General features: G+C 52.2%; 1 protein-coding gene across 4 annotated transcripts in view; it reads right to left on the bottom strand.

Moving 5' to 3' along the window:
• Positions 1-21,768, bottom strand: part of SLC39A11 (solute carrier family 39 member 11) — a 281,978-nt gene that overhangs the window by 46,099 nt on the left and 214,111 nt on the right. For all 4 annotated transcript variants that reach the window (XM_005694468.3, XM_005694469.3, XM_018063902.1 and 1 more), the window contains exon 7: positions 451-520. In XM_005694468.3, the coding sequence (XP_005694525.2) occupies positions 451-520 (70 nt within the window). The remainder of the gene's footprint in view (positions 1-450; positions 521-21,768) is intronic.

The following is a 21,768-nucleotide window of genomic DNA, read 5'->3' as shown; positions in this document are numbered from 1 at the left end:
AGGGGTCGGGACGGCCAGCTGCTGCCTTTGTGGTTCCCCCGGCCTTTCCATCCGACTGGGGCTGAATTCTCGGATATGGGCCTGGCGCATACTGAGGTTGATCATGGTACTCGAACCCTGGCGGATTCAAGCATCTGCCGGCGGGTCCTGGAATCAACCCCTCAGAACATCATCTTATCGTGATTCATCCATTTTAAAGTGTTTGGAAAACAGCATGCAGTTGCATCCACGGTTGGTTTCCAAAACAGCTCCCCCTTAGCTAGCTTTGGAAGAACTTGGCATAAGCCTGTTTCTCTGATGGAGCATCTCTCTCAGGTGTGAGCACCCCTGCCGTCCTCCTCGCCTCCACCAGTCAGAGCTGGGGGGCTGGGGTGCTGCACAGCTCCATGCAGACGACTCATCCAAGGTACCAGCTGGTGCAGTGACACCAAGGCACAAGGTGTTGCTTACCTGGCACTCTCGAAGGTGGCCGATGCCGTCTTTCCTACGGCCCCAAATCCAACTCCAACCGCAAGACCCTCTGAAAGAGACATAGAGACACACGAGGCGTTAGGAATCATTCTTCTATAATATTACACGTGCATATCAGCTTCCCAGGTGGCTCCGTGGTAAGAACCCGCCAGCCAATGCAGGGGATGTGGGTTTGTTCCCTGGCTCGGGAAGATCCCCTGGAGGAGGAAATGGCAACCCACTCCAGTGTTCTTGCCTGGAGAATCCCATGGGCAGAGGAGCCTGGTAGGCTACAGTCCACGGGGTCACAAACCATCAGACACACTGAGCGACTAAACGACAGCAATACTTGCACACAGCACCGAAGCTGGCTCAGAAGCCAAAACGAGCAGGCCATGGTGGGCTGGATTAGTGCTGTCTCCTCCAGGGCAGGGAGACGCATGGTCGGACCCGCTTGGTGGGGGTACCATGGAACCAGTCACACACTCCATCACACTGGCAAGCCTTACGGTCCTTTTTGCATACTTTATAGTCACTCCACACGCTTACACTCATTCAGCTGTTCAGAACAGGCAGTTTCTCCACTTCTTCGTAAGAAATCAGAATAGCAGGATTTCAGCATGACATGACACAGGTTAAAAGCAGGTCCTGCAAAGGCTCATTTCTGAAACAGGCATGATGCTCTGTTTGCAGATAAGGGAACTCGACGTAAAGAACGAATCTTACATTTGTAAAGGTCAGTGGGTTTTTCTATTACACGTTGATGTTGAGAAACTGAAGTTTTTGAGTCCTGGAGTTCATTTGAATTTGACTGTTTTAATCCTTTTTGTTAATTAAAAATGCTTGCCAGAAAGGGGGGAGCTTTGATTCAGAGGTCAAGGCTCCTCAGTCTTGATAGCTTCTGGTCCTTTTCTTTCTCTTTCAGAGATTTCCTCCAAGGGTGGGCAATGCAGAAGCTGTCACTCCAGGGAGGAATTTGGATAATAAAAGTTCAAAACTTTCAGGACAGCCTGATGCATCTGACAAGCTTCAAAAAGAATGAGTGTCCTTGGCAAGGTTCCACATATCACTGGGGGCTGAATTTCAGGCCTGGCTACGATGGATATGTCTAAGGGTTTCAGGCAGCCCTGCGATCCACGGGGAGGCAGCCTCTTACGTGGCCCTCGAATCTCAGGAGCTGTCCATGGTCCCGAGAAGATAAAGTTAGAGGGCATCTGAGCTGCCTCCATCGGGCCTGTCTCCCACCTTCGGGGAGCCCAGGGTTCACAAGTCTGCAGTTCTCAATCTTGTTTTGTACCAACAGAGCCCAGACCACAACCCACTCCCATCAGCTAGTGTGGGGTCTCTGGGGCAACGTTCTTCACCAGGTGTAAAAGCTAAGCAGAGACAGGCCAGGGTTCCCTGACACCAGAGGGGCCAATCCCTCCCTTTGAGAAAACTTGCTTTTCTAAACCATAAACCGCAGCTGGTGGCTTTTTTGTTAAAGATTCTGCTCGAATGAGTCATTTAACGTAAATGATAGTGCAGCCCTGACAATAGGACTTACATTAATTAGCAAACTAACCCTTTCTAGTTATTTAGCACTTGACTTACTAATGCTCCCAACAGCTCTGGAGATGGGCGGGGGGCGGTGCGGGGAGGCTATCCAACTAATGTAGGAGAGAAAGGGCTCCTCCACAGTGACAGGGCGTCGAGGGGCAGAGCCAGGCTTGACCCTCAGTCCCCCAGTCCCCTCACCATCCCAGTTGGCTGAGATGGGCTGCAGATATTCTCCCAGGTGTGGGCAGCACAGGCTGGCATCCAAGTATCTACATCCCAAGGAGGTTCTGAGCAAAGGGAACGCATCCTGCCTCTCCCCCGCCGTGTAGCTTGGCCACGCCCACAGAGGGTACCACAGCCTCTGCCCCGCCCTGAAGCTTGGCCACGCCCACAGAGGGTACCACAGCCTCTGCCCCGCCCTGAAGCTTGGCCACGCCCACAACGGGTACAACAGCCTCTGCCCCGCCCCATAGCTTGGCCACGCCCACAGAGGGTACCACAGCCTCTGGCCCGCCCCATAGCTTGGCCACGCCCACAGCGGGGTACCACAGCCTCTGCCCCGCCCCGTAGCTTGGCCACGCCCACAGAGAGTACCACAGCCGCTGCCGCCAAATGCACACACGGTGGCCTCCCAGGTGGCTCAGCAGGTAGAGTCACCCTGCAATGCAGGAGACACAGGAGACGCGGGTTTGATCCCTGGGTTGGGAAGATTCCCCTGGAGGAGAAAATGGCAACCCACTCCAGTGCTTGACTGAAGAATCCCATGGACAGAGGAGCCTGGAGGGCTACAGTCAAAAGGGTCACAAAGAGTCGGACACACACGACTGATCACACACGCGCGCACGTCTTGGGTGTTGGCCAACGCAGTTTCCCCCCTGATTTGGAATAAAGGAGAGGAAGAAGAGGTAACGGAGGAAGGGAATATGGCTGCAGTTGCCTCTGAAGGTGGAGGAGTGCCTGATAGTCAAGCTCATGAGAAACCAAGACGAATGACCCACCCGGCAAGAGCACAAGTATGGGAATGAAGGCAGATACTGAAGACCAGCTGGTGGTAGAAAGAGCCCGCTGGGTGGAACAGGGAAGAGGGAAAATGCGACTGGTGTGCACACCCCAGGGCTTCCACCAAAAGTGCAAATCAGGGAGATAACTAAGACAAGAATCCAAAGTGGCTGGAATATTATTAGTAAGCCAGGCCTCTTTTCACAGCTGCTGCCATTAAGCCAAGCGCAGAGAGAAGGAAGACAAACTTCCAAACCTGGGGTTATAAGCCCCCAGGGATGCAGGGAGTCAGAGTCCTGAGGGCAACCTTGAGAACAACCTCGAAACCTGCCCTGCCCATTCTGCTCTTCTGCGGGTGGGGGTCTGCCTCTCACCATCTCCCATCCCTCCTGAATCTCCGTCTCTCCCCACCCTCCATGGGGAGCGGGGCACGGGCCTTCTGTTCCTCCTTGACCGGGGAGCAGCCACCCCCTTCGGAGGCTAGCTCTCCACCAGGGAGAGAGCGTCTCCATCTCCCTTCAGCAAGCTAATCCCGGGCCTTCCCCTGGGCTGCGCCCCTCTGCTTGCAGTGTTGCCGTGTGAGTCAGTTTTCTCTTGTTCCAGAGGTGGGAACAAGTAAGCCCCCCTATCTCGGATCATTTCTCCACCCTTTCTGTATTTCAGCCATGCCACGCGGCTACTCCCCAGTCAGAGACTGTGATGGGGAGAGACAGAGGGGCTGAGCAGAGAGGAGCGGGTTGTCCGATAATGGCCCTTCTAGCCGGATGATGCTTTACCACTACTTATGCTTTAGGAGCAAGTCTGAACATTATTCATGATCAGGTCACTCACTGAAAACAGACAAATAACCAGCCTGGAGCATCAGCTGCTGGATGGGGCAACGGGGGCCACGGGGGCGGCCTCAGGAGCCACCAAGGGGGCCGGGCAAGCTCAGCTTAGACCCCTCCTCCGCCCACCTGGTCACTGTCGCCAAGCTGGGAGATGGACATCAGGCCAGGTGAGGGGGCAGTGCTCACCACACGACAGTAGATGTCCCCTCCCGGCCATCAAGGACTCACACACCACAGGCAGTCCTGCTGCCTTCCTGCCAAGCTGATCCCACAGCTTGAGGAGGCTTTGGGTGATACTGGCCCCCAATATGTGAATTCCCCTTCCTGGCCTGTGGGAAGGAAACCCAGGAAGATTGGAACTCTGAAATATCACACATTGATTAAAGAAAATATTGGTCTATCCAACTAGGTAGTGCCACAGAATTCCATTGCCATGGAATTCCTATGGGGTCTTGAAAAGGTCCAATAAAGAATGGAAGTTATCAACTTAAACTTATCTTTTTTTAGAAAAAGTAGTTTGACACACTTTTCTACTGTGGTTTGTGAACCCTGCTGTTCATATGGGATGAAGTTAAGTGTTGGGAAAGATGAAAATAGAGGTGTTCCAGAAGAGGTGGATTTAAGTCCAATTCTTTTTCTCTTATTTATTCCTTATTTTCTTATTTACTTATTTTTATTGAAATACAGTTGATTTACAACATTGCTAATTCCTCTTGTACGACGAAGTGATTTGGTTATACAAAGAACGTATTTTATTTTCTTGGGCTCCAAAATCACTGTGGACAGTGACTGCAGCCATGAAATTAAAAGATACTTTTTCCTTGGAAGAAAAGCTATGACAACCCTAGACAGCGTATTAAAAAGCAGAGACATTGCTTTGCCAATAAAGGTCCGTAGAGTCAAAGCTATGGTTTTTTCAGTAGTCATGTATGGATGTGAGAGTTGGACCATAAAGAGGGCTGAGCACCAAAGAATCGATGCTTTCGAACAGCCTTGCTGGAGGGAAGGGCACCCTGGGGCCAGCTGCCTGGGAGACACACCTTCATCGCTGTGGGCGCGCCTGGCCACACTCTGCCCCACAAGCAGAGTCAAGGTACAACTAACTCCTTGTAGGGGACACCTTTGGAGGTGCAGGGGGGCACATAGTCATGGTTTTATGATTCCTCTAAGAAACTGGGAAGAGACATATTTTTTAAAGCCCCTTGGAGGACTTCTGCATGAAATTAGACTTTGGCAGTTCTCTTAGGATGATGAATAACCTGTTTATCCCTCCCCATACTTGACTCTCACCAAAGCATTTCCAAAAGCCAGACAAAGAAAAGACTGACGCCTCAGATCACTGTCATGCTTTTCGGCACTGAAGGCAGATGGTATCTAGTACAACGCATGCGGCTCACGAGGCCGGTGGGGGTGGTCCTCGTTTTCTTACTGGGAGGTTAACAGAGGAGGAAATCCACTCTCTGCCTCCCCCAGCCCAGTTCTGTGATCGCCAGGTGCCAGGTGGGGGCCCTCGGTGCTCCTCTGGGCGGGCCCCACGTGGTCGTGGCTCTGATGGGTGAACCCGCCCGCCCAGCCTTGGGTCATCACGCACAGCGTGGAAAGGTCAGGGGCTGTGTTCTCCTGAGTCCACGTCTTGTAGACAAAGCTGACCTGCAGGAGGAGAGAATGTCACGGGCACGATGACAGCAAGAAAATTGGCCCTGAAGTGTTTATGTCTCTGTCTGATTTATCCCTGGAGCCTGAAGTCTCACTGCACCTCCGCCCTTCCTTCCTGTGTCTGAGATGTACCCACACCCTTTCAACACCACGGTTTTTTCCTAAAACCATCTTCCAGTTTTACTTTTTCTAAGACTTTAGGCACAAAAAGAGGCTTCACTTCACACTCTAATTTTGAAATTTAAAAGTGGCTGCTTTCAATCACACTGCTTACTGCTTTTTAATCATGGCGATATACTTTCACTTGAAAAAAAAAAACTCAATATGCTCAGAAAAAGTCTAAAGTAATAATTTCCCTACCTCCAATTCCCCATCCTTAGTTTTACTTCCAAGAGGCAATATATTTCTCAACAATTCTGACTTTCAATTCTCTGATGGGTACCACTGTCACTTTAAATAACATATTAATATACTGGTTTCTTAAGTTTTATCACAGTATTGATTTAGAGAGTCTGTTGATAGCTCCATGGTTTCTTCTTTATCAGTTACTGTTGAGTGTCCCTTATAAATGTTGAGGAACGCAGAACATATGCTTCCCACCTCTGCTTTATTTCCACCTTTATCAAAATTTCGGCGTTTGATATTGCTCTGTAGATAATATTTCATTTATGACTTACTCTCAAGACAATTCAAAAAATTCAATCCAGATAAAAAGTAAATTTACAATATCGGGGTGCTAACACAGTATTCTCTATATAATCAGGTCGCTATGTGATGAGAAGGAAGAGCAAGCCTAAGGCTTTAAACTCTTCCCATTTGAAGAGGATGGTCCCAAGGCCAAGTGGACTCCTTCCTGATTCCTTTCTGGCATTCATTCCATCTTCTAGGGGTTAACTTTCTAGGGCTTCCCAGGGGGTGCTAGTGGTAAAGAACCCACCTGCCAGTGCAGGAGGTGCAAGAGACGTGGGTTTGATCCCTGGGTCGGGAAGATCCCCTGGGGTAAGAAGTAGCAACCTACTCCCGGATTCTTGCCTGGAGAATTCCATGGACAGAGAAGCCTGCAGGGAAGTCCATGGGGCTGCAAAGAGTCGGAACCACCGAGTGAATGAGCACGCCCTGGTCTTAATTAGCTACTACTGTCCCTCCTTCCTTCCTTCCTTTCTTTCCCAATTGTTACTTTTAACTGTGGTTAAACAACAACAACAACAACAACAGATGGGCAAAGAAGCTGGAAGGACGGTTAGGACTAAACCCACCAGGATGAAGCATCTCTCGAGGACTAACTAGAGAAGCAGGAGTGAAAGAAGCAGCAAGCAAGAGGAGGATGGAGAATGGCCTTGGAGCAAACTGCTGACTCATGGCAGAACAGGCGCGCACCCCGCAGAGGGGCGGCAAAGACGGCCCCGTAAATCACCGTGAAACACTTGGCAAATTTAAAGTCCGGTGTAAATGCCAGATAGTAATAAAATATTCAACTCAGCCGGCAAGGTGCTCTGAGCCCAGAGGCCTGCTTTTAATTAATGTCAGATTTGATCCAAGACATGCTCAAGACAGATGAGCGGGCGCTCAGAAAATCCTCCCCTGACCGGCTTTATCACCAGCTCCTGCATTCCTGGAGAACCTGCTCTCCTGCCTGGTATGTCCAATCCTGTGTTTCCTATGGGGGGGGGGGGCGGGATGCAAGACAGACGTGGGCTACCCCTGGAGAATAGGGGATGGAGGTGAGGACTATGACGTTGTTGCGACCCTGATGCAGGGCGGGGGCGGGGGGGGCGATCAGCGTTCTAAACAGAAGGCTGAGATTTGAAAGCGCTTCACCAATTACACTTGAAAGCTCTCACACAGCAAAGGAACCCACTGACAGAAGGGAAAGACAGCCCTCCGAATGGGAGGAGATACTTGCAAAGGATACAACCAGCAGTGGGTCAGTACCCAAAATCCATCAACAGCATCCAAGTCACTGTCCGAAAACTGAACAACCTGATTGAAAAATGGGCAGAAGGCCTGAACAGATGTTTTCCAAGGAAGACATGCAGGTGGCCAACAGGCACATGGAAAGACACCCACATGGCTAACCTCAGGTTAGCAAAGCCGGCCCTCGACAGGCACCAGGCGGCCGTGGGCACGCTGCTGTCGGGGTTCCCCCAAAGGAGTGGTGTGTGCTGCCCCAACCATGCGTCCGTAGACCCACCGCAGCCCCTCCTTCCCCGCCTGCTCAAACACGGCTCTCTTCTTCAACAACAGACAGACGACCAGCAGGCCAAGGGGGCTCCAGGCTCCGTGGCGTCTGCTCACTCCTGCTTGCTATGGCTGCCCTGGCTTTCCGGGCCCATCTGGACTGTTGCTTGTTTGAGATTGAGGATGTAGGCCTATGGCCTGCTCCAGCAGATAAACATTCGATTTTTCTAGAGCGTTCTCACCCTAGACTGTGGTTTGCAGATGGCTGCTGTGTGGTGGAGGTGGAGACAGTCATACTAGGATTTCCAGGGAGAGGCTGTAACCGTGGAAAGGCTTTCCATGTGAGTTAGATTCTCATCTGTGAACCCTCCAGCCGCCTCCCCATCTTCTTGAGTGCATGCGTACGTGCCTGCATGCTAAATCTCTTTAGCCGTGTCTAGCTCTTTGCGACCCCACACACTGCAGCCCGCCAGGCTCCTTTGTCCATCGGAGTCTCCAGGCAAGAATACTGGAGTGGGTTGCCATCTCCTTTCTCAGCCTCATCTCCCTCCCCTCCTCCAAAAGGAAAACCAAGGTCCTGCACATCAATGTTTTCCAAAAGGAGCCCCAGGGAGCTCCAATAACCACACAAATGGGTTCTATAGTCAAATATTGCATTGAACCATCTGAAATCACTGCTATTTAACTGTTGCTTTTTTTTTTTCTGGGACTATAAAACAGAAATCTCATATGGTCCAACCTAATGAGTTCTGGAGACCTTGAATATTCAGATTTCACCTGAACCTTTAAGGCCTGAAGAATTACCTGCAGTGAAGAAACCTGTACAACTTTGTTTTCCAAATGGAGTTGACACCAGAACCCTTTTATTAGATAACGCCTGTTAACATCTCGCAGAACCTGTGTTTTGTAGGACTTTTTTTCCTTGGGAATACTGCCTGCGAGAATTCAAGATAATTAAGAGCTTTCTAAGCTGGGGCTTCCCAGGGGGTGCTAGTGGTAAAGAACCCACCTGCCAGCGCAGGAGATGTGGGTCAATCCCTGGGCTGGGAAGACCCCTTGAAGGAGGGCTGGCAACCCACTCCAGTATTTCTGCCTGGAAAATCCCATGGAGAGAGGAAAACCTGACGGGCTGCAATCCACAGGGTCACAAAGAGTCGGACACAGCTGAGTAACTAAGCACAGCACAGAACAAGCTAGTCTCAAACCCGTCTCCCCATCACATCACCGTATTTTAATAAAAGGACATTCACTCTTCTGTGCGTCTTATTCAACTCACAGGACTTACTGACTGCTTACTCCATCCCTCCCAAGCACCTGCTTAGAACTGCAGGTGCACTGAAATACAGATGTTCTAGCCAAGGAAGCCACCCTCTAAGAAGGAATGGCCAGCCTGATTTGGAAGAATCAGGGAGGGCTGCATGAAAGAAGCGATTTCTGAATTGAAGCTTAGTGGAACTTCCTAGATCGGGAAGCTGGGGGGCAGTACCCAGTGCAACAAGGCAGCCCCAGCTCACCTGGTCACAGCCAGTCCTGCCTCCCAGGAGCTCAGGTCACCTTGTTACAGGAACCACTGACCGAAACCGCCTGCCCTTTCCAAGCATCACGGTAAACCACCTGTATGAGTTATCTCACAGCAGGAGGTCCTGGTCAGGAACGCAGAACTAACAAGTTACCACCAACCAGAAGAACTGGGGAAAGGGCAAAGGGAGAGAGGGGGTCCCAGTGCATGCGTCCCATGAACCTCCCAGAACCCTTCTGGCTAGAATCTAACTACTGAGCGATGCTCAAGCTACCAGGAACGACCCTGAGTCAGAACAATTGGGCAGAGACAACCCAGAATTTAACCCCAGCACCGTCAACCCGAGGCTGCGAGCCACGAGGCAGGGCCGTCCTCCGGCTTCCCTCGCCTGCTGCTCTCCCCCCGGGGCCCCTCCCAATAAAGTCCCTCGCTTTGTCAGCACGTGTGTCTCCTCGGACAATTCATTTGTGAGCATTAGACCAGAGCCCGCACTCGGGTCCCCTGCCTGCAACAACCTGGCAGACGTGGTTACTTGTCAGCTGCTTCCACTGCCTCTGTTTGCCTCATCCTCTCCGATCTCCCTTGATGATGGTTTATTCATTTCTTTCAGATCCAACAGCTTCACCCACATGCTCTGAAGCTAAGAGCCCAGAGGGGGCCAACCACAGGACTCTCCCCATGACCACTTCTACTCCGTCCTCAAGCCTGTCTCTGAGCCTCGTCAAGTATCTCTCCAAGGATGCCCCATGTGGCTGAGTGAGGGGCCGTCATGATGGCTGGTCTTCTGGGGAGGTGGGAGGTGAAAGTGGGGTCACAGCAAGGAGGGGGTACGGGGGGAGCGGTGTGCCATGCTGTAACCCTTGGCTTGCGAGCCCTGGACCTCCAGAGTGGCAAAGCAGTGACGGAAATGAGGGTAAAACTCTTCTGCATTTGCCCGGGCAAAGGGCATGTCTATAGCCTAGAATGATGTCCTAACCACCACCCCATCCTACCCCAAACCTCCCTTTATTCATCCGTAACTGTAACTGAAGCGGACCCCTGCCCCCACCCAGGGGACTGTGCACTGGTCCTGGGCCCTGGGTCATTAGCAAGGGTGGCAGGCTTCCTCCTGTAGTTCCAGCCCTTGGGATTCCCCTGTGATGGCTTGCTTTCCCCTAAGGGAGCCCCAGGGTCTGTCTCATGAACAAGACAAGCATAATCGGCATCAGCGAGCAGACAGCGCGGGGACCACTGGGGCTGGACCGAGTGACGGGGCTGCAAGTCACCCGGCTCTTGCTCCCAGATAGGGAGTTTGGGTCGGACCCTGCACTTAGTGACAGCTGTATCAAACGTCTGCCGCTTGTAGCCTGGAAAGAAGAGGAAAAGTGAATGACGGCAGGGGTGGGAGACAGCGGTCAGTCATGGGGTTCTGCAGACCCGCCACAAAGGGTCACCCACCCCGGGGCGGGGAACCACGTCAGTCTGACGAAGGTACCCTCCCCCCTCCACTGACGTGCAGCTCTTGGGGAGCTGGGCCGGCCAGTGTCGCCTCCCTTTCCAATGAAATCACCAGCAAGCCACCCCCGCACCCACCAACTTTTCAAAGCAGGTCAGTCGCAAGCTGGCTGTTTTTCAAGCTGGTAATGACATATTTGTCAGTTTCATCTTTGCCTTCATCTTTGTGTTCTAAGGTTCCCCTCAAAAACAGATTTTGTCTCTCCCTCTCTCATCCTGCAAAGGACAGGGTGACTCAGAGCTTGGCTCGGTGCTGGTAGCGAGATAATGAGAAGGTTTTCACCAGCCTCTGGAGCCCAGATCCATGGTTGGCAGCTGGCGGGTGGACGGGAACCAGAGCCCATGGGGGCTCCTCTTGGCAACAGAGGCTACAGGGTCTTGAGGTGGAAGGTGGGATGCAAACTCAGGCGTGACGGTGGTACCGAGGGGCCGGAGACCACTTAGCGTGTCCTTCCATGAACTACCCGAGGACCTGCACAAGAGACCAGGGAGGGTAATGTAACACTCACCCAACAAGAGTGAGGTTTCCCAGGTGGCTCAGTGGTTAAGAATTCACCTTCCAATGCACAGGACTTGGGTTCAACCGCTGGTGGGGGTACTAAGATCCCACAAGCCGCAGGGCAGCTAAGCCCAAGGTCTGGAACTAGAGGGCCAGCATGTCCCAGTGAAGACCCAGAGCAGCCAAGAAAGGATGGGGGAAAGGCAAGAGAAAACCAAAGGTGAATTCTCAGATCTGGCCACTAAGAAGACGGCGGCGGTGGTGGGTGGAAGGCGCCCTGCTGGCTCCTGGCCTCAGGCTCCAGTGGGAAATGCATTCGTGTGTTTGTGTGTGTGCGAGCTCAGTGGTTTCTGACTCTTTGTGGCCCTAAAGACTGTGGCCTGCCAGGCTCTGTCCGTGGGATGCCCCAGGCAGGAACACTAGCGTGGGCTGCGCTCTCCCTAACCCAGGGATCGAACCTGCATCTCCTACGTCTCCTGCACTGGTAGATGGACTCTTCACCACTGAGCCTCCTGGGAAGCCCATGGTTTCCATCGTAATAAGGGTGCATTAAGCTCCTGCTGATGGTAAACACATGCATAGCCTGCACTTACAAGTCAGGCTGGCTTTCTCATCGTCATTTTGCACATGGGTAAACTGCAAGGGACTGTGATAAAATGCATAATCTAGCTATAACTAATGGTGACAAAAATAACAGGAAACCTGGGCTTCCCTGGTGGCCCAGATGGTAAAGAATCCACCTGCAATGCAGGAGACCCAGGTTTGATCCCCGAGTCGGGAAGATCCCCTGGAGTAGGGAATGGCAGCCCACTCCAGTATTCTTGCCTGGAGAATTCCATGAACAGAGGAGCCTGGCGGGCTACAGTCTATGGGGTTGCAAAGAGTCGGACATGACTGAATGACTAACACTTTCACTCAAGGGACTACGATAAATGTATAATCTGATTGTGATTAATGATTACAAAAATAATAGTCAACATCATTTAGCATTTACCACATGCCAGCTACTGCTATATACTTTTTATGTTCTTCTCATTAAAAAAAAAAAAATCCTGAAAATAGCCCTATCCTTCAGGGAACAATGCGGAGCCAGAAGCACAGGTGTGTGTGGAGGCTCACTGATGTGTTACCCGTTGCAGGAGGAAACCGGAGGAAGAAGTGGGGAATGGGAGAGGCCTGGCCCTGCAGGCTCCCCTTGCCGCAGGCTGGCTCCTCTCCCCAGGAACCAGCCTTGCCCTGGATGACAGAGCCTCCGAGCTGAGCCTCATGGTCTGATGGATTCTCTTTAAAGTTTCCTAGAGCCGCCTCTGGTTTCACGCCAGGCACCATCAGTGAGAAGACAGGACGATGGATAATAAAGCACAGGGCTCAGATTCCTAATAAAACAAGACGGCGCTGTAATGTTCCCATAAGCCAGGGCTAAAGCCAAATGCAGTACAGAATTGAGAAAGAAAAAAAAAAATCAATGTGTGATTTACAGAAAGAATGGTTTTTAGATGTCAGACAGTCCAGGAAAGTGTTAACATCTCACATCGTGTTGATTTTTAAAGTGCAATAAACTGGTCATCAGAAAAAAAAGGGAGGATGGTGTCAAAAGCCTGAAGAGATTTAAAAAAAAGAGCAGCCTTGCAGAGAGCGAGTGTGGCCCTCACCCCAGGCCCCCGGAAGGCAGGCACCTCTCCACCACCCGGGCGCCTCTCCTCCGGGGAGCAGAGAGCCCTTCCATCCTTCCTGGTTTCCCACGAAATACGAGTGTCCCAACAGTATTCTCCCAGGCCATCATTCACCTGGCCAGGTGCCACGTCTGAGATGAAAAGCTGTCTCCTGGGGCTCGCCCTCCTCTCCTGAGCCCTTTCCAGCAACGCTGCTCAGGGAAAGTGCTGCTCAAGTCTTCGCTGAAGATCCCTCCTCGGGAGGGCAGAGGAGGGCTGACTGCAGCCACCACGGATGGAGCTGTGATCACTCCCCAGTCCTGGCGGCTCAGTTGGCAGAGAATCTGCCTGCAATACGGGACACCCAGGTTTGATCCCTGGGTCGGGAAGATCCTCTGGAAGAGGAAATAGCAACTCACTCCAATATTCTTGCCTAGAGAATCCCAAGGACAGAGGAGCCTGGCAGAATACAGTCCATGGAGTTGCAAGGAGTCAGACATGACTGAGCGATTAATACTTCCACTCATTTTCACTCCCACATGAACTGCTGTCATCCCTGTACCCCCAGAAGGGCAGTCTTCGGGGCTCCCGTCCGTCAGGCTGTACGTATCCCTTGCTCATTACACCTGAGTACTCCGTTCCCTTATTGACACATCCAAGTTCAAGGCCTTGCAGCTTTCCTGCCCACCAGTCAGTACACCCAGGTTTAGCACAATGGCATACATGTCCTTTATTTCTTTCCATCTTTTTTTATATAGATTACTCCGATATAAAAAGAGACCCCACCAGGTCTCGAAGCTACTTGGGGAGTGACGCTAACTAATGCCAGGCTACCCATAGGCCTTTCTGGTAGAACCCATCTTGGTTGAGACATGCATGGGCACACACAGGAGGTTTCCTGAGCTATGCCAAATACGGACTGTGAACCAGGCAAGTCAAAACAATTGGCTGAAGGGAAACCAGAAGCAATGACCCATAAAAGTGATTCAAAGCACCTTGAGGGCGCGACTCAGTGACCACAGCCCTGCATTGACCGTCTCCTGTGTCTCTACGGCCCTGGAAGCCAGACGGCGGGTGTTCAAATCCACACGCAGAATGACAGACCCTGCCTGAGAAAATGCTGTCTGTCATCCGGGTGAAGGGAGGAGGTGGGGAAGGGAGCCCGGTCCCCGGGAGACAGGACTCAGCTGTGGGGGGACGGCAGGGTTGGGGAGAGACAGAAGGAGGGGAGAGTGGGGACAGACAGGTCATAGACTCCCAAGCGCGGGCTGGGTTTATCACCCGCTCTGATGACGGGCTGCCCACAGCACAGGGCTGGGCTCGAGGCAGGGAAAGACGGAGTGAAACAGATGAACACCGTGCAAAGAAGGAGTGAGCCCAAGAACAGAGGGGGAGGAAAGCGAGAGAAGCGCAGATCTCCTTGGGTCCGGGAGGGCTGGCTGGAGAATCTTGGCTTCGGCACAAACTGTCCTGGGGCACAGGGTGGGGAGGCCTGCCTTTGCCCTCTGCTGGTCTGCACTTCGGGGTGCGTCTTCTACAGACCAGGAGAGAGTGGGTCCCCCACCACTCACCCGGGGGATGTCATGGTGCCCGGGCTGTGATATGAACCAGACCTGGCACGAGACTGACCTCCACAACTTATAGAAGATGAGCTGAACATTTTGACCATCACTGACCTGTCCACCTGGGAGAAACTTAGGGCTTAACCAAGAAATAGGCAGACACTTCTTCAAGGAAGGTGGAGGGGTGGGGGGTAGCTGGAAGAAGCCACAAAGCCAACCTTCCCTGAGGCTTCTGAACTGGCAGAAGCAGTCTGGCCTACGGATGGGGCCTAGGGACGGGGCCCGAGGCAGCAGGTATGGGCACTTCCTATCAACCTGGCTGTGGACCTAGAAAGCCAGAGAGCGAGGGCCCATATGAACCAGGCCGGAAGGACCAGCGGGGACGGCTCTGAAGTCCAAGCTGCTGTGGCTTCCAATGGACCGCCCTGGGTGCCTGTGTCTCTTGGGTTACACGATGTCACGGCACCTTTCTTGGTCTCTGTGGGTTCTCTGCACCCTCAGGCTGCCCGCTGACTTGGTCTATGGAAACGCAGGGACTCGAGCTGTCTGCAGCTGTGGGGCACAACACCTCTTCTTGCTTCACTGATTCACACCTGGCTCCCGAGAAATTGATGGCTTGGGAGAGCTCGTGGCTCTCCCGGCCTCCCCTAGAAGGGCTTGGTGATGACTTTGGGTACTAAAAGCACTAGTTTCCAGGCAACTAGAGAGCAGGGCTCCCGTTAGAGCTCCTTGTTTTGCAAAAGCAAAACAGAGCAGCAGATAATTAGACTGGCCAAGGAGATATCTCCTTGGAATAACCTGAGTCCGCCCGCTAAGATCCTGTTAAGTCCCCTGTTCACCAAATAAAGGAAAACAGACTCGCCTGACTGTGACTCAAAGGGGCTCCCAATCTCGCATTAATTGGGGGTGTCAGTGGGCCCCACGGACCCAATCAGACAGCAACACAATCAACGGCTGACAAATGGGCCACTTTCGTGTCCCTTTATCAAAAAAATTAAACGTTTCTTTGAACAGGAAACAGTGGCCTCTGGTTTGAACACCTCCCATCTGTCTGAATCTACTGGACACATTTGCCATTTAGGCTAGCTTGCTTTACTCTTCTTCGTAAGCCGAGGTTGGGGGACATCTCATGAGCCTGAGAGGACCTAGAGCTCAGCAGAGGCCACTTTCTTCCTTTCGTGCCCTCTTTTCCTCTCCACGAGGCTCAGGCCTTGAGACCTCGCCCCTCTGTTCTGTTTCACGATGGGCGGACCATCTTCTAACTCATGCCCTGTCTCAACTTCCAGGGAGGAATGGAGCCTGGCCAAGGAGCAGGAAGGAAGATAAAGCTCTGGCTAACGTGACTACCCACTTCTCCCATCACTCCCAGTCCTTTCCTTTGCTCCACTTGCTTTCCACAGCCCCCTTTCCATCTCCGAGACCCTTCCCTGGGGAGCACACCCCAAGTAGCATTTTCACCCCTGCCTCTGTAACCGCTTCTGTGGTTCTAAGCCTGGAGGATGGCTAAGACCCCAGTCCCCTGGAGGCCAGTTTCCAGGTAGCTGGACCTCCCGGCTGGTCCTTGGATGGGCTGCACCTGAGTCATCCACGGCCTGCCTCGAAAACACCCAATACAGATTCAGTGAAGCAAGGGGCAGGGAAGCTGCGTTTGCAACAACCATGACAGATTGGTGTTACCACTGCCGGAGGGAAGCCTTGGGGAACCGAGTCCAGGACACAACTAGACAAGGTTGAAAGACCTCTCAGAGCTAACCCGGGGGAAGTCTACACCCTAACAGAAGTCTCCAGGAAAGAGTCTGCCCCAAGGGACTGCATCTTATAAGACCAGCATCGTGGCACTGTACTCATCACGGGGAGTAATTTACCTGGGGGCAGCTGCAGGAAGCCAGGCTGCAAGGAACCAGCCAATTTCAGTGAGTGATCCTCAAGCGTCATCACTCAGGAACCGCCCTGCCCTGAGCCCAAGGCCAGGCTTTAAACCTCAAGGCATGCTTTCTGGTCTGCCTTGAAGAAGCAGGCTATTGTCCTTCTCTAGAGCAGGGCTGGCTCTGCCAGGTCTCAGGTGCAGGCAGGCAGGGTCTTTTCCACATGGACACAGACTCTCTAGTGGTGGCATGCAGGCTCACTGGTGGCGGCTGGGGGGCTCCAGAGCGAGTGGGCTGGGTAGTTGAGGCACATGGACTTAGCTGTTCCATGGAAGGGGGGATCTTAGCTCCCAGACCAGGGATCGAACCTGTGTCCCCTGCATTGCAAGGTGGATTCTGAACCACTGGACCACCAGGGAAGTCCCCAGGGATGAGATTTTCAGTCCTGCTCTTCAGCGGCTGAGGAGAGTTTGGTGCCCACCAGCGCTCTATTTGTACTGACTTCTGAATGACCGAGGGTATTCACAGAACTCCTCCACCAGGCCTCCCCAGGTCCCCCGTGGCTCTGAGTTATCCATGAAAGCTTCTTTTCCAGGCAGATCCCACATAGCTGCCACGTGTTACCTCTCCGTGGATCAGGCTCATCCAGGAAGAGCGGGGAGATGCAGATAGGGGAGATGTGATTACAGACACCGAGGCTGGGGCATGCGTGTGCAAGCACCAGATGGCAGAGAGCAGCCATGCACACCCCCGGCCCCGGGAAGTCCACTTGGTGCCCATCCTGGACAGATGCTTGGACCCTGGTGGGACCCACAGACACCACCTCCATTCTTTCTCCCTCCAGCCAATGTCAGCGCACCTGACATTTCCCAGATGCAAACCGTCCTGGGATTGTGCAGGGCAGGCATTAGGCAAAACCTAGGGACAGGCTGTTGAATTCAAAGAAGACGTCATCCACCCCATCCTACAGACTTCCCTGGTGGCTTAGCGGTAAAGAATCCACCTGCAATGCAGGAGTCGCAGAAGACATAGATTAAAGCCCTGGGTTGGGAAGATCCCCTGGAGGAAGAAATTGCAACTCACTCCAGTATTCTTGCCTGGAGAATCCCAGGGACAGAGGAGCCTGGTGGGCTACAGTTCATGGGGTTGCAGACTCAGATACAACTGAGTGACTAACACAGACACACACATCCCATCCTACAGGTGCCAAGCTGGTGGGGGTCCAGGGTCGTGAAGTCACCTCAAACAATCTAACTAACAGGGTTTTTCCTGCAGCTGAGGGTCCACCGTTAAGCACGGCTATTTTCCTTCATTTCGATAGAAGCTACTCTCACAAAACAACTCATCTTCCTGCATCCTTCATTTAATTGAATTTCATGTCTGCACCGCTGACTCAGAATCGGCTCGGAAACACTCATTACCATGTGAGGACGAGAGACGCAATGGCCTCGGGCATCTGATCGTGGGAGGGGATGCCAGGTCCTCGTTAGAGCCACCCGGCTGGTCGGCTGGTCTGCTGATGGAGGTGGCGTCGGTGTGAGCGGTACGCTGTCATCAATCCTATGTCCCAGTCCTTGTCGTTAGGACTTTTGCTTTCTTATCTCCTGGCTGTCAGGAGGCCTGCACAGAGGTAGACCTTTCTCTTTCACATTTCATTTACATTTTCTTCCTCATCTAATGAAGCTTTGGGAAGCAGATAACCAAATTGCTTAGACTTGGTCAGAGACTAAGGGTAAGCAGTATTCTGGACTAAGGCAATCTTTTCTTTCGTTGAAGTATAGGCGATTTACAGTATCTTGATCGTTTCTGATGCACCACAAAGTGATCCAGTTACATAAATATAAATAGATACAGGTATGTTTCCTTTCAGATTCTTATCCATCATAGGTTTGGACAAGATACTGAATATAGTTCCCTGTGCCATACAGTAAGTGTTGTCCATTTTCTATACAGTAGTGTGCATCTTCTAATTCCTAAATTCTTGAATTATCCTGTCCCTCTTTCCCCGCTGGTGATCATAAGTTTCTTCTCTGAGTCTGCTTCTGTTTTGTAGGTAAGTTCACTTGTCTTATTTTTTTTAGATTTCACATGCAAGTGATCCCCTTTCTCTGACTGACTTCATTTGGTATGATCACCTCCAGGCCCATTCATGTTGCTGCAAATGGCACTATTGCATTCTTTTTATAGTTGAGAAATATTCCATTGCATACATATAACACATCTTCTTTATTCACTCATCTGCTGATGGGCAAGCTTTCACACCTTGGCTATTATAAACAGCGCTGCAGGAACACGGCGTGGGGGGGCAGGGGCGGGCCGGTGTATCTTTTCGGATTAGAGTTTTCATCTTTCCCAGGTATGTGCCCATTCTTTTGTGCATCAAATTCACATGCTTCAGGATTTTTCTGATCTTTCTCTTGGGAAGCACAGCCTTTTACCTTGACTTCCTGTTACCCAGCTGCACTCTCCATGAAAGAGCTCTTTACCATTTGCCCTGACCTTGCTGAATTGTGGAAGCACTCAGTTTCTGGGGGCTGGGAAGCAACCAATGAGTTAATCAGGTTTGTATCACGCATGCACACACACACAGAGACACACACACAGACGTCCACTTGGTGTCCATCTATTCTTTTCTTCCAGTTGGCAAGACGGTCTTTAGAAGGCATTTAGGGGGGCTGGCTTAGAGTTTTCCAAAGATCCTGGAACATAAATTAGGATGAAAGGGGGTGGTCTTCAATTTGTGGGGATTTATTACCTGCAAGGAGATCCAACCAGTCCATTCTAAAGGAGATCAGCCCTGGGTGTTCTTTGGAAGGAATGATGCTAAAGCTGAAACTCCAGTACTTTGGCCACCTCATGTGAAGAGTTGACTCATTGGAAAAGACTCTGATGCTGGGAGGGATTGGGGGCAGGAGGAAAAGGGGACAACCGAGGATGAGATGGCTGGATGGCATCACTGACTCGATGGATGTGAGTTTGAGTGAACTTCGGGAGATGGTGATTGACAGGGAGGCCTGGCGTGCTGCGATTCATGGGGTCGCAAAGAGTCGGACACGACTGAGCAACTGAACTGAACTGAACTGATTACATGCAGCCTATAGGCCCTGCATGGTACGAGGGGTCACGGGGCACAGAAATGTCCTCAGACTTCACAGGTTCATCCCTCCATGCAGACGGGAACCGTTATTTCCTTTTGCTCTCTGCGATGCATTAGGTCAGCATTCAGTGTCTTCTTTAAAGGAGCTCCTAAATTCACTTCTCTCTTTCTAGGCCACACTCATCATCTCAGCCTGAGCTCTCATCACCAAACGGGTTTAGCATCTTCTTTCCTGTGATTCACATGTAACTCCATCACCAAAATAAGCATCATCCCTAACAAAGTTCCAAAGCTCCACGAGCATTTCCCACTGTCCCACCACTTCCTGAGCCCTCCTCTGGTCCACCCCCCTTCCCCAGGCCGAGGACCAGGCTCCCCAAGTCTGGTCCATCCCCACTCCCCAGGCCCAGGAAATACACTGCAGAGAACACCCTTCCCCAGAAACTTTCGAGGGGAGATTAAACTTCATCCTCTCACCCCACGTCTCGGGAAATGTTCTGAAGTGTCCACCGGTTTATGTTATCTCGTTTTTAATCCACCCTTAAGTTGGGGGCAGGGAGGAAGTGGAGGCGATATGACCAGTACTCTTGGAAAGAAGCAGATCCAGGACACTGGCCTTTAAAGGGCACGTGTTCAGTGCATTTGGTCCTGGGAAGATACCCAGACTCTCCATCATCACCACTGGGGGCGAAAAACCAAATATTCTATTTCTTAAGACGCACTGTGGCACTGCGGTGGGCTGGACTGTGTTTCACCCCCTCCAAAAAAATATCTGTCCAAATCCTGGCCCCTGCACTTGTGAACTCGGCCTTATTTGGAACTCTTGACAGATGTAATTAAGGCTGGGATCTCAGATGACAGCGTCCTGGATTGGGATGGACCTTACATCTAAAGGGCTTCCCTGGTAGCTCAGCTGGTAAATAATCTCCTGCAGTGTGGGAGACCTGGGTTTGATCCCAGGGTTGGGATGATCCCCTGGAGAACGGAAAGGCTACCCACTCCAGTATTCTGGCCAGGAGAATTCCATGGACTGTATAGTCCATGGGGTTGCAAAGAGCCAGACACGACCGAGCGATTTTCACTTTCACTTTTCATCCAAAGGCAAGTCCTTGTAAGTGCAGAGAAGGGGAAACAGACAGAGAAATACCAAGGGGGAGATGATTTGAAGATGGAGGCAGAGACTGGGGTGAGGCGTCTACACAGTAAGAATAGCCAAGACCACCAGCAGCCACTGGGTGCAGAGACAGAGGCCTGGATAGATTAGCCCTGTGAGCCACCAGGGAACCAGCCTCACCAACACGTTGATTTTGGACATTTTGCCTCCAGAACTATGAGCCTGAAGCCACCTGGTGTGTGGTGCTGTGTTACATAAAACTAAGACACTTGGCTGAGCCCCCTGGCGCGCACTTTGCAGGGACAGAATCTGAAGCTGCTGTTTTGCCAGGCGGGGAAGAGAAGGGCTTCAGAGGAGATGGCTAAAGAGCCAGGACATCACCCAGCCTCAGCCCCTCCTGCCCCAACTATCATGCAGATGGCCCCTGGGGACTTTCCTGTGGGTCAGTGGTTAAGAATCCGCCGGGTCCGGGAGGACCCCAGATTCCATGGAGCAGCTGGGCTCATGCACCACAGCTACAGGTCGCCGCTGCCTCCCAAAACAACCTTGTTCGCTACCGAAACGACACAGAAAACTCAAACCAGTCTTTTCCGCCTTTTCAGCCTCCAGAGTGAGATGTCGCCACGACTGTCTGTTCTTACAAATGTCTCTTAGGCTCCCTCCTTCCTCTGTTTACCCCCACCCAGTCCCAGCCCGGATCCCTGCCCCCTCTTTCTGGAATGATTTAAACAGCTTCTCGGTTATCTCTTGTCTCTGGAAAGTGACACTCTAATCACATCCTTTTGCGGGAAGCTGCCCCCGCCTCCTCTCCTCCTTGGATGCTCAGGCCTGCCCCGACCACCCCGCGAACCGATGTGAAACCGGCCGCCCTCCTCTGTCCCCGGCTGTCCTCCTCTGTTCCCAGCAGGCTGGCCCGCCCGAGGGCCCCCTCCTGATGCGAACACACATCCCCGCTTCTGCGCCTTTGCGTCCACTGTTTCCCCAGCCCTGACGCTCTCCCCTCCCCTCGACAAGGACCCCACACACATTCCAAGGTCATGTTCTCAATCCTACTTCACCCAAGAGGCCGATTCAGATACAACAGTCTAGCGGATGTAACAAGAGGGAAGCAGGCTCAACAGATGCAGAGAACAAGCCAGGGGTCACCACCGGGGACAGGGAAGCGGGGAGGGGCGAGACAGGAGTCCAGGTTTACGAAGTACCAACTGCAGAGGGCAATGGCACCCCGCTCCAGTACTCTTGCCTGGAAAATCCCATGGACGGAGGAGCCTGGAAGGCTGCAGTCCATGGGGTCGCGAAGAGTCAGACACAACT

This window comes from Capra hircus, chromosome 19 (assembly GCF_001704415.2).
Source record: "Capra hircus breed San Clemente chromosome 19, ASM170441v1, whole genome shotgun sequence".
Lineage (NCBI taxonomy): Eukaryota > Metazoa > Chordata > Mammalia > Artiodactyla > Bovidae > Capra > Capra hircus.
Note: the sequence above shows the minus strand (reverse complement) of the source record. Positions and strands in the feature narration are given on the sequence as shown.